Here is a 13,728-nt window from a genome sequence, read left to right on the forward strand (position 1 = left end):
GATTGGTTGTTAGAGCCTTTGGCAAGGTCAGTCATTTGTTAAGCAACCAATGGTTGTTTGAAAGGGTTTAAAATGGACATCTAACGTCACCATAACACAAACGATTTATAGCGAGGCCGCAGAGGAGCGGTTAAAAGGTGGATATAAAAAAATAAATATACAATTCAGCATTTACTGCTGTTCAGATAAGTATTACAAATTTTGGGGAATTTGACTAGAGAAAAAATGATCAATTTTGGATGTGACAATGCATTTTTTTCCTTCTGCTCTAATATATATTATGTTTAATTGTAAAATATTGTGAAATACCTATTTTTAGACTGTGATGTGCCACAAAATAAGCCATTTTTTTTTACCATGAAAACAATACAGTCCAGATTATAAGGTACAGGTCTGCCTCTTAAAAGGCTAAACACAAATACATTAACTGATATTCTTGAGTAGAGGGGCAAACTAGATCTTGGAGTTTGAAGAAGACAGCAGATAAAATGAGTGGAAATAAATTAAAGAAAATAAAAATAAGTCTCTTTTCCTGAATCGGCACTTTCCCAGTTGCTTTGACTGTTGAATTCACTGCTAAATCAATAATGAAACACATGATTTCATTATTCATTAAATAGATTTATGTTCTAGAATATTTCCCAAAGGCTTTTCATTTTCTGTACTATACTCAGCAGGGCAGTTTGACAAAAAGGATTTCAAGGATTTTTTTTTCCCTCCCGAAGTGTTAACAGAAGATAACATCATTATACTATGTTCCAAAACCAACACTGCCTTATAATATATTTAGATAAAATGTGCAGTGAAGAAATAGCAGATATGTGAGCTCCTCGCAACTAATGAAAACTGGTCTTGTGTGTGTGACCGAAAAGTACAACGTTGCATATCCGACCCCCTGTGGACTGGGGTAGATATGTGAAAGTACAGTACAGTACAACAGGGGATACATCAACCCACCATGCAATGGGAGTCTTATTTAAATCCCTGAAGTGTAAAGCCTCCCATGAAATTATATTTAAAAACAAGTTTAAAGGATAAATGTGTGGAAAGGTAGCCCAAAGGTTGACTACTAGAAATCCCTAATAAAATCTGGCCGAGATGCAGAAGAAATTACCAGGTATTATATTCCTGAGTACCGTCTGCACCAAACCGAATGTTTTGGGGAATATTTCTAACCAAAAAACATGTCACATTGTAGGGTAGTTTCTTAAATGGATGTCTCTGATATTTCAGGGTTATTATTATTATTATTATTAGAATAATCAAATTATAATATTATTATAATTATATAATTATAATATGTAAACCTTTTCATGATATCACTCTCTATCCTCTAAAGTAAAGTGCACACATCGTGTTTACTACAGGAATACCAACTAGGAATTTATTCAAAACAATGCAGAATTTATTAAACATGTGTAACGCTTGGGCTTTTCACTCCATTTAACTGCATGGAAAGACAAACGCCTTACCATTCAACTAAAGAGCAATCTCTCCAGTCGAGGGGAAAGTACGAGCCTTACGCTGATGGTAGTGTTATAAACCCATCAGCCACTACGAGGGGGATCATTACACATGCAATCACACAATACGTTCTGAAAAGCAAAAAAAAAAAAAAAAAACACCAAGCAATAACACAATAGTTCAGAAAATCAACCAAAACAATTGGACAGTCAATGTTACACTAAAATAACATTACAATAAAACCCAAAGGCATTAGGAAACAATTAATCAATGCAATGTTAGTTAAATTAGCCTTAGTATATACTGGTGATTAACAATGCATGCACAAATCACACCAAACACACAATAATCTAGCTGTCAGAAATTAAGAATTATACTTAGTTAAAAGTGAAGTCAAAGAAAAGTCCTATGGTATCTATCTGTTTTGTTAAAATGTGAAGTATTAGAACGAAATGTAGTAATTGGGTCAAACAAACATGTTAACAAGAGTTTCTATAAATGTCTTATTACTGACACACAAAGCAGTACAGTGTTCCTTGTTTAGACCAAGGTAATGTATGATACTATTCACGAGTCACTGAATTACTTGGTTTAGTCTAAACATTGTGTACATTTCCATATTCTCTATTGCATTTTGATTTAAATTCTTGAAAATCTAATTCTCCATGACTATGACCATCTTCTTATGTTTGCTGGTTTCTAAACATTATACAGTGAGGCACTCAAAAGACTCAAATAAATAAACTTGATGTGTGTTGCTAAGGCTTTTAACCGCCTGTGACTTCGGACCTAGTCCCTCCCATAGTCTCTTACTGATTTACTTCACTGATAATGAAAAACTGAAGTAATGACCCACATAATGCTATTTTGAAGGCATTATAAGCTAATAGAACAATACAAAATGAAAACTGCTAAGCAATGATAGCAACAATCAATATACTGTCAGTGTCCAACCCTGGTTTCCATGACAACTTATGAATTATTCAGCCACTCAAAGGTAGTTTTAATCTGGAATGTCTGAAAGCCTATACAAAGGGCTGATCAAATTTGGTTGTGTGAATCTGTCTGTGTTTTCAATTCACTGTGCATATAATGTTAATGTCTTGTTTTAATGTGCTGGTGTATTTATTAATATGCAAGTGTCTTTTGTGTATATCCTGGACTGCACATATCTAAGCACATTCCCTTTTCACTTGATTTTAGCACTTGAAGGCACTGTAAACTAAATATATTCTATGTATCCATACATGGTTCAGCCCTTGACCCCTCTGATAGATGGCCTGCAAAGGTTGTGATGATGGTGTTTATGATGTGGATTGCTGTCCATAAGGAACTGGACTTTAGACCACCAGAACTCCTTCCTTGTTGGCCTCAACAGTCACTATATATATATATATATATATATATATATATATATATATATATATATATATATATATATATATTTTATTTGCCACGCCTTGTGTGATCTGCCTGCCTGCGGGAACCGAGATCGCTACAATATAATAATATTCAATAAAATACAATTATTGGCTAAAATGTAAGAAAAATATATATTTTAACCTAAACCCTAGATTCAGTGTGTTCTGGTCCTGGAGGAGCGTTAATTGTTATTATTATTACTTTTTATTTTTTTCAAAGGGAGGCAAGCCTCCCTTCTCCTATTAAAACTAGAAGCCCTGCTGCAGTCATTTTGGCGGATTTTGGTTTTAAAATATAATTTTGTCCAGTCGTGCAACACATATGGGGGTGCGTGTTCATGTACCTTTCTGTCCATATATATTAAATATTCTCCTAAAAGTCCCGGGAGCAATCAAATTGACAGCTATACAGAAAACAATTGTATTGCAATTATACAGACTGGTATTCTATTTTATTATTTTTATTTACCAGTCCGCAATGTGTTTAGCTGTAATCAGATTAGTCTCTACTCTGCCTGAGTGAATGACTGACAGTCTATTGTTTTTCAATCAGCCTTTTCAAAGTACTGGACCTAGCAGCCATCAAGTCCTGGGTACTTTATAAAGAATGCATGGAGAAGAATTTACCAAGGGGAGAATATATTTTACAGTTAGCACAGGAACTTCACATGAAACAATTGGAACAGAGGGAGACTGCCAAGCGTGTACCAACAGCTGAATCTGGCAACCCTGCTGAGAGCCGCAGCCAGGTTGGCAAGTGCAATAAAAATAAAACTTATAAATAAAAAATAAAATAAGCGCATTATCTGTGCTGACTGTGAACAGCCTCAATGTAAAGGAATACCCTTTTGTCGAAAAAAATAAAAAGAAATTGACTTTTTTTTATAACTTGTTGTGCTGCTGCGCTTCTGTAAAAAGTTTTCTTATAAGTTTATTTATCTACGTTGTTCAGTTGCTTTTGCACATCTGATAATAAACCAATTTCTGGTAAAGTTAAAAATGTATTGCTATTGTTTCCGTTTTATAAATATGTATGTGGTAAACCAAAGTCTGTTCAGATGTTTATTTATTTACATTTTCTTGTTTTGATTTGTAAAATAAATGTTCATATATAGACATATATTTAATATGCTTCGGTTGTTCAAATGTTTATGACGTACTCAATAAAAAAACAAACAAAAAAACAAATTACATCCGACATTTCTCCTTTCGTTATACTACTTACAGTGTTTTGAATACAGCCGTTAGAAAGACTGCTGCAGGGCTTCTAAGTATGAGTATATCTCTGGGTCTTCTAGTGTTAAACACAGTGTTACAGTAGCAGATCGCGTGATCTGAGCATAGGTTTTAATTGGAGGAGACCAGACAACTCCTGCCTGTCTGAAACACAGCACTCCCACTAGTAGATCGGGTGATCTGAGCACAGGTTTTAACTGGAGGCGCGATCCACATCCTCCCGCCCCCTTCTAAAGCACTGCTGTAAGCAGTCCTATATGCGGCTGCTATAAGAGTGAGCACTGAAATTGCTTCGTTTCGTTTTGCATCGCATCAGTGGTAAGAAACACACTACATGTTGTTATTGTTTTATTTTGGTGCTTGTCTTTTGAAGGGGTCAAACATGAAATTAAGCATTAAGGTACGACAGGGAGTGGGTTAACATGAAATAACCGTACACTTAGACCATGCTTATCTGTGACAAAGCCCTTATGAATATGGTTCTTCCCTTATAAAAGTTTCTCACCAAAGTGTGATAAAACAGTGAAAGCATGGTAAAGCATGGATAAGCATTGTAAAGAATAGTGAGGTACAGTATGATTAATACACATTGCAAACCACAGTAGACTATAGTAAATGTACAGTATAACCATGGGAAAACTAGAAATGCTGGGCAAAAATACCATGGTAAACTTGTATGAGGGTTGATATAGAGTGTGTGCAGTACCTGTTCAAGGTGGCACTTCATTTTTGCCCACTCCACCTCAAAGGCAGCCTTCTCATTGGCGTAGGTCTGCTGCAGTTCACAGCGCCGCTGCTCCTCGTCCCGCAGCTCAGAGCGGAACTCCTCCAGCAGGGTCCTCAGAGCCTGCAGCACCTTGCGGTTCTCACTTTCCTGTGGGGAACACACAGCTCAACATTGCATGGTCAGAGATCAGATAGGAACACGTATCTCTGGTTTGGATATTCCAGGGCTGGCTTCAAATCACACAATGTACTGAAGTGATTTAACTACTGGATGTTGAAAAGCTGAGTTAAAATGGGTCTAATAAGTCGACTGGTGCTGCTCTATTTGTGAACACACTGTTTCAGAACATTATGCTGTTTTGTGCATGATACTTTAAAACCGCTTGAAATCAGCGCTCCGGAGTGGCGCGTGTGGTGAAGGCACTCCGGAGGCTATTCTACTGCTAGGGGGTGGCACACAATTGGCCAAGCGCCGCCCGGAGGGGGTTTCCTTGGCTCACCGCACACCAACGACCACTGTAGTCTGGCCGGGCACCTGTGGGCTTGCTTGTAAGCTGCCCAGAGCTGCGTTGTCCTCCAACGCTGTAGGTCTGAGGTGGCTGCACAGTGAGTCTGCAGTGTGAAAAAAAGCGGTCAGCAGATGGATCACGCTTCGGAGGGCAGTGTGTGTTTGTCTTTGCCGCTCCCAAGTCAGCGCAGGGGTAGTAGTGGTGAGCTGAGCCTAAAAATAATTGCATATGCCAAATTGGGAGAAAATAATTGGTGATTTACTAAATAAAAAAATTTAAAAAATGCTTGAAATTTCTTTTGTCATTTGTATTTTACTAGTTTGCAACTGCACATCCATCCACCTGAAACTGCACACTTCACAATCACATGATGTGTGACTAGTCGACAACCACTTTCTAAGGTCGACTCTCACTTGGATATTCAACTATTTGATTAGTTGATTATTATGTGCTAACCCTTGTACAGTATGAGGAGATAAGTCTTCCATGTGAAGAAAGTCTGAGATAGGGTTAAGGTTTTTGTACTGCTCTTGCAGTTGAGATACCAATGATGGAGACAGTGTCCTGTCACACAAACTGTTATCATATGTAGACTGATATACAAAAAGGATAGTGATAATTAGCTTTTTTATACATGGAAATAATGACTATAGTACATAGCCTGTGAACTTCTCAGAATGCTAATGACAAGAGGTCTATCAAAAGGACAGAATATCAGCTTAATGAGTAAGTTGTCAGGTTCTGAAAAATATAACGATATACGTCCCCACGTGTTGCTACAACTGTTTAAATATACCTGTAATTTCTCTCTTCACTTTTAACATCCTGACAGCTTTTTACACTGATAACTTTAAAGTCTGTTTCAAAGCTCTTTTCAAAATGTCTGCTCTAGTGCACTGGGGTTTGAGATCTGTCCTTCACTGCAGGAAGAGCGATTAAAAAAAAAAAAAAAAAACATAACAAGTGCTCTGGCTTTTCTGTTCCATACCCCAACATGGATCGTTATTGCTGTGTTACCTGTTTGACAATGTGGGCAATAATCCTTACACTATCAGTGCACTAGAGTGGCCATTAGAGGTATGCTATTTTAACAGTTGTTGCAATACCTGGGGACTTGTAAAGCTATATTTGTCAAAACCTTGCTACTTACTCTTTAACTCTTTTAAGAAAATAACTTCTGCTGACGTCCTCCCTCGTTCTTGTGACTCAGTGCTATTACATCATTAGCACCCGGGTATTTATATAATTATTGACTTATTGCTGCAATGTTAGGATAACTGGTGTGTGCTACAATTTTTACATTTAGTAGTCCTCAGTTTAGTTGTCCCATATGAACTTGTTTTAAACTGTCTATTACTTGAGGCAAGTTTTGTACATTTAACTTAAATTGAACCACAATTAAAAAGCACTTCCATAGAAAGAAAAAAAAATACTGCATTGACATTTGTCTGTTTTCTTCCTGTTATAGAGAGGGAATAGTTCTACTTAAGCCCTGATAAGTGTCCTCATTCTGCTCTTCACCAGTAACACTGTTGGCAGTGTTGATATATGTGACCTGAAAGTGCTTTTTGTGGTAGAGAGTTTTTGTTTCATGAGAAGCGTTTTCCCAATATAAATCACAAAGGTTTCACAGCAGGAAGTCTGAGTCCTCGAAGCAAGCAGAGGATCAATATTAGAATGCCACTCAGTAGATATTTAGATAGAGGCATCCATGTGCTTTTCTTTTCCTCTTAGCTTGGTAAAATAATAAATAAAATACTACAGCATAGTTCAGAAAATAGCTTCTGCTTATACTGCACATAGGGTGCTGCTTATCAATATATAATTATTCAGTATATATCCTGCCAATTTGAAATTTCAACATGAAAATAGATTTTTCAATTCTCTTTTTTGTCTAGTGGGCCCTATTCACAAAGCTTGAACGCTTGAGTTAGTTAAGACTTAAATCAACAACACCAAAAATAGTTTTGTGGCTACCAGGGTTTTTTTTTTAAAAATCAATCTTTAAATAACTCTTAAAACTTCGTCCATGGGCCCACCTAGAATCTGAGTCTAGAATAATCACCAATCGAAAATAAATAAATAAATAAATACTAAAACTACCAAGCCTCTCAATTTCATTGGTATGTTTGGTATGCTAAATCTCAACCCAAACACTGCATACAAAAATTAAAGTCTACAGCTATGGAAAACGTTTTGAATCACCTAGGATCCTAGGATTGAGACAAACAAAAAAAAATTATTAGAACGTAATTTAGATATTTAATTTTACACCATGGGCTCTGTTCTGATGAAATGAGTGGAATCACAAACACAGTGGTTAAAGTCAACCGTGTCTGCCCTGCAGGGAGTGGCTTCTCTAAAAGTGTGATTCTGATGAAATTAAAAACCCAGATCAAGCCCGTTTTGTGGGGCACTGACAGTGCCGCACCAATCAAACGCTGAGCAGGTGGGGAATCTGCTATCAAATCAGGGCCAGACAACAATCCCTTTAAGAGACAGAATGCGCTAGGTCACCACAAGGCTTTGTTTTGAATGTTGAAGGGGTGATCGTGTCGAGCGGCAGTAGCACAGAGCAAGAACAAGCAGCGCAAGTCAGAACAGCAAGTGGTAGGTCACTCGCCGAGAGAATACGTCATGACACAGGAGATTGGTATATTAATAGACAAGGTAGAGGCACGTAGGGCAATAATTTATTATTTATAATAATTCTACAGGTACATTATTTCATGTAAAGTGTAAAATACTTCTACCGTCCTTGACCTGTCAACCAGTAGCAGCAGCTGATTCATATTCTAGCTGGACATGAAGTGCCGCATCACATTCCCTCTGAGCTTGAAATGTACTAAAGTTTCAATATAACCAGGGCTTCAATTCTCATGGAATATTTCCAGCGTTTGTGAAAAACAAACACTGTGAACTGTTTGTAAAACATGTAAAGAAGAAAAAAGAACAGCTTCTGTATGTTTCAGTATTTCAGTCCTAACATTAGCGAAATAAAAGTTTTAGTAATTAAAAATAAACGAGTTATCAGCAGGACGTGTTAATCGTTATCGTGCTGTTTGTTCAGTTACTTGTTCACTGTGTGTTCATAAAGTCAAAGCCTCCTTCTCCTGGCTTTAGAAGAGAACATACCTGTGTTGTTACTGTGATATGCTTAACACTAATCGGACTGCGTGCAGTTGTTTGATTTCAACTCGTCATTTAAACCGGAGACTAGTTGCTATAGTATTGTTGTTACTGTATTGCTGCTGACAGCAATTTATTTATTTATTTTTATTTTTTTACAGTTAGGAAGCAGAGAATTTTACATTGACAGGTTCATTCAGAGGATGTGTGCACTACAGCAACAGAGATTTAAAATACATGAATACTGTATTTACATATTTTTGGGCGGATTGATTTGGAACAGTGACTAAAAATAGTTTGAAAGATAACACTCAAGATCCTTTATCAGAGATTTATGCCCTCGTATTGACCAATCGGATTAAAGGAAATCTGTGATCCATTTTCTAATTCATTATAATGTTTCAAACTAGATATCTTGTTTCAGGTCTGCCGATAGTAGTAACGTATTGCAATCAGGGTAACAAAGTAAATACATTGTGTTAAGTTTACACAGCAGTTAACTTGTTTAAAGATGCACAACACACACACACACACACACACACACACACACACACACACACACACACACACACACACACAGAGCACTAGCAACAACCAGGGAAAGAAAGGACAGACATGCAGATTCAGAAGTGGTGCACCTGTTATGCTGCTCTCCATATATTGTATGGATATATTTTTACTTGTAATAATTGCCATGTAAAGCCCTCATTAAAATAAATGTAGTACTCCATTGTATCTGCAAAAGAGGATATTTTTTAATTCGTGTATTTGTTTATTATTAATTTTCCGAATAATATTGTTAGTTTCTTACGTTTTGTTGTTTTTTTGGGGTTCTTTTTTCCTTTTGTTTTCTTTCTTTGATTTTCCTCTTTCTATGTCAGTCGAAATGCACACAGTTGCTGCTTAGGACTACTTAGATTTTTATAGTGTGTTCTTGTTAAAGTTTCTGATTGCACCACTAAATAAAACTGGTTTCAGCGGGTCTTAACACAGTGCTCAGTTATCTATTTGGGACCACATTGCTTCGGCGAATATGTTAATGATATCACGTCCCGAAATTTATGCCGACCCATGCCGATGGGGCAGGTGCTCTATAACGACGCAAGACACTTCAGAATACCATTTCAGTGCAGTGGGGTTTTTTACGTCTTCGCTCCACTTATGCGCCGCAGAAAGTGGAGGCAAGCGTCGTTCGCCCCGGTGAGCACTAAGACCGTTTCGCGCTAGCGTTCGCAGCAAGCTGTGATGTGAATAAACGCGACACTAATCTTAAGAAACTACAAAATCGTATTGCAAAGTCTACCGGTGAAGCCACATAGTATGCAGTAGTTCATGTTAGATTTGTGTCAGTTCATTAGTACAAGGATTCAGTACCTTTTTCATGGTTCACCATTCAATAGTTTAACGTAACTTTTGTTTAAACCCTTCATTTTTAGGCAAAGATATCCGACTGATGCACGTTGGGAAACCATTGGGGCAACCTTGCCCAGCACAAAGCAAATAGGCACAACTGTAAAACCGATGGGGGCCAAGGTTGCCCCAATGGTTTCTTCTAACTTAGCTTGTGTTTTTGGTACAAGTTAGAAGAAACATTTGGGACAATCTTGGCCCCCATCGGTTTTACAGTTGTGCCTATTTGCTTTGTGCTGGGCAAGGTTGCCCCAATGGTTTCTTGAAACTTGGCTTGTGTTTTTGGTATCTCCACTTTAAATGACTGGGCACTTTTGATAACTTGGTGTTTTTTCACATTTCCAATGTGTTTTTGATTCAGATATCACTTATTTTTTCATTTACAAAACACACACATTATGGGAATAGCAAAACTTTTCAACCTATATCGAGGCAATGTATTCTGTTTGGATAGGGTAAATGTAAACAGTAGCCTAGTCTGTTGAAAGGGTTAAGATGTGAATCTGTGTAGCGGTTATGTAGTTGGAGTGAAAGTATGACTAGTTAGAGTTCAAAACCTGCCTTTATATAGGCGTGTCAAACTTTCTAGGGGGTGTGGCAAGTGTTCTAAAAATATAGTAATTTATAGTAATAATAAAATGTTACAAAATGCAATTTTACAGTCTTAATGTGAATTTTACAAACTCACAAATGATTCAAGTAGTGTATCAAGAATTTATTAAGAAAGTTAATAGAATGATCCATTTTACAAAAGGTACCAGGTGTGTTTTTTTGCTTTGGATTATAGGAATTAGGTATGGTGTTCCAGGCGTGGGATGACATCTGAACACAGAATACAATGGGAGGTGGGGCATGATTTCCTGAGCTGAATTTGAGCCATCTAGAATTTTACTTTTTGGGCTCGTCATTCCTGTCGTTTCCCCAGTTCTTCTCATGCACCAGGGGCGCTGGAACTAGGGGTGCTGGGGGTGCAGCAGCACCCCCTGGATTGAAGTGCTGTGCACCTGCTTCCATCATAAACAGGGGTTACAGTTTTGTTCAATGGCTTTCAGCACCCTCACTATAAAAATCGTTCCAGTGCCACTGTCATGTACTGATGGTTCAGGAAGAAAGGCTTGGAAATAGCCACAAGGTGCAGTATAGTACCTGCTTCTGATGCTGGATTAGCTCTGGGGTTTGCAGAGGAGGTCCCTGAACACCACCCTTCGCAGAGGCCTGCTGGAGGATGGTGGGCTCTTCCTGGTTAGGCTCACTCGCTGTGTGGTCCATCAGGAGGTTCAGCTCTGGCATGCTGTCAAACTTCTCATACTGACAAAAGCAATAGCAGACAGTGTTTGTAAGGTCATGTCTGTGTGGTTTACAGGTTACAACCATGGGCCACAAAGAAAACTCAACAGTTATAGCAACCCTCTTGTAGCCATAGCAACTGGAAATAAATAACCCCCAAAGATTTCTTGTAGTTTCAATCCTGGGTAGTAACCCCTAGAAATATATCTTGCACTGTTTTTTAAAAATGTGTAATGAAAACATTACCCTCCAGATAAAGTAAATAAATAATTCAATTGTGAGCTTTTTGTTTTTGGTGTTACATAGCAGGAAAATACTGTTTTAACAACAGAGTTGATTATCTTTCCACATACACAGTGGCTTCTCAAATTCACACAGCTCTTTAATCTACTGGAAAGGAAAAACATATGTAAAAAAAAAAAACCCTCAGATATTCATTTTAGGCTATTTTGTTATTTGTTGGGTGTGATTACAAACAATTCGGAATGCCTTCAATACGCCCCCCAGGATTGATATCTAACCTCCATGAGATCATCCTCCTCATCATCATCCATCTTCTTTCCCTGTCTCCAGTGCTTCAGCAGCCATTTGAGTTTGACGCAGAAGACAAAGGTGTTCTGGCGGAAGCGCCGCACCTCTTGCTGGAGCAGCTCCTTCTCCTGGCTTCGAGATTTCTCCTCCAGCTTGTTCTGCAGTCTCAGGCTCTGCACCTCCAAGTCCTTCCGCAGCAAGCTCTTCTGGCGCTCCTCCTCCAGCTGGGATGAGTAGGAGAAGAGATTATGGTTAGGTTTACTATGTAGATGCAAGGATCACACTAGGATAGTTCTTTTTTTTTTTTCCTGAAAAAAACAAAAACAAAACAAAAAAAAAAACACCTGAACTCTGTTTATAATAAATGTCAAAGTACCGGACCAGTGGGTGTCATTTTATGGTGATTAATACAATACAATATAATAGGAATTTATAAAGTGCCTTCTGTGAAACCTCAAATCACTGTACATATAATAATAATAATAATAATAATAATAATAATAATAATAATAATAATAATAATAATAATAATAATAATAATAATAATAATAATAATGTGATGTATGCTAACATTTTGGATGCCATGCACGGTAAGATCTAAAATATTTATTAAATAGTTTTGGCTTGCAACAGGAGTAATATCAGCTGTACTCCTAGCATTTTTCAATTTTTTTTTCAATTCTTATATATACAGTATGTCATTTTTATTTTTTTAACTTTAAGACTCCCTCTAGCACAAAACTGATTTATGCTGTGCTAAAGTTGTGCTGATTCTACCAATTCCATTAAAGTTGAATTCTAAACTGCATACTCTAATTATGTTTTGTTCAGCTCAGTTGTTCAGTACAGTTTTAGCTGCCCCTCAGCTGTTGCAGCTACTAGCACAAATGCTTTCCTGCAGTAGAAGCAGCGCTTGTATGAACAGAGACTTCTTACACCAAAATGTGTCTGGTAAATGATTCATAATTCTTAACTTCAAGACAACTGGATTTTTCAAGAAAGAATATAACTACTTTACTTAAAGAATATGGTATTCAAATACTAAATGAAGAAAAATTAGATGGTAATTTTTGCAGTTCGACTGAGTTCATGAACCTCAGTGGATCGTTTATATTTACAATATAAGAACAAACAGTTGTCTTCCAGTGTTGCCTTTTTTGTCAGACCCCGTCATGTTACTGTACAGTACCTGCATGATCCGGGTGTTGAAGGTGTCCTGCTCCTCCTGCCGCAGTCTCCTCTCCTGCTCCAGTCGAGTCTCAATCTCTTTGGCCGGAGTGCTTGCCTCCAATAAAACATGGGCATCCCTGAGCTACCGACCAAGGCAAGGAGACAACATTAGCCTAAGAACAGGTGGTCACTAAACTAACACTAACTTGCTGTTGACCTCACTGTTTCTGACCTTTGTTTCCATACATGAAAGCAGTTTTAATCAGGGTTTCACATAACTGGTACTCAGGTACGCATCCGGACCAAAATAAAAAGCAGACTTCCATATGGTTATTAAGATGCAAAGGCGTACCGTCAGTATATTAACAGGAAAGCATTTTTCATAAAGGCAGCAAGGTGCTCACGCTTGCAGGGTCATCCTGACTAAGTACCTGCCTAACCTCTGGATTTTTCCAAGGGTCTCAGGGTTTTCTATTCAGGGTCTCCAGGCTCTGTCAACGACCTCTGGGTAGCTGAGCTGATCATAATTAAATACCAGTCCCCATATTTCACTGTCACAGGGAGAGTGCTGTGGGGTGCCATAATGTGCCCTCCCGACCACTGGCGGTGGTGGAGAGCCGCCAGCAGTAACAGTGCTGGCCAGGCAGAGGCCATGTTGAGCAGCATGACTCAGCATGGCCAGGCAATTAGCTGGCTGATTGCCGGGGCGAGGCTCAACCCTATTTTAGCAGCGCCTTTTCCCCTGCTCCCTCTCTCTGTCCTGGGGTAGCAAGCTGGAACAAGCCGTGCTGTTGGAACGTGTATTACTATTGTATGTGGTTGTTTTCCAGAGCACTGGACAGGTG

The 13,728-nt window shown here is 38.1% G+C and overlaps 1 protein-coding gene across 4 annotated transcripts in view; it reads right to left on the reverse strand.

Annotated features, from left to right (window-relative positions):
• Positions 1-13,728, reverse strand: part of LOC121313535 (microtubule cross-linking factor 1-like) — an 82,831-nt gene that overhangs the window by 19,999 nt on the left and 49,104 nt on the right. For all 4 annotated transcript variants that reach the window (XM_041246198.1, XM_041246197.1, XM_041246196.1 and 1 more), the window contains 4 exons: positions 12,903-13,025; positions 11,704-11,937; positions 11,042-11,203; positions 4,828-4,995 (listed from right to left, as the gene is read on the reverse strand). In XM_041246198.1, the coding sequence (XP_041102132.1) occupies positions 4,828-4,995; positions 11,042-11,203; positions 11,704-11,937; positions 12,903-13,025 (687 nt within the window). The remainder of the gene's footprint in view (positions 1-4,827; positions 4,996-11,041; positions 11,204-11,703; positions 11,938-12,902; positions 13,026-13,728) is intronic.

This window comes from Polyodon spathula, chromosome 3, assembly GCF_017654505.1.
Source record: "Polyodon spathula isolate WHYD16114869_AA chromosome 3, ASM1765450v1, whole genome shotgun sequence".
NCBI classification, from domain to species: domain Eukaryota; kingdom Metazoa; phylum Chordata; class Actinopteri; order Acipenseriformes; family Polyodontidae; genus Polyodon; species Polyodon spathula.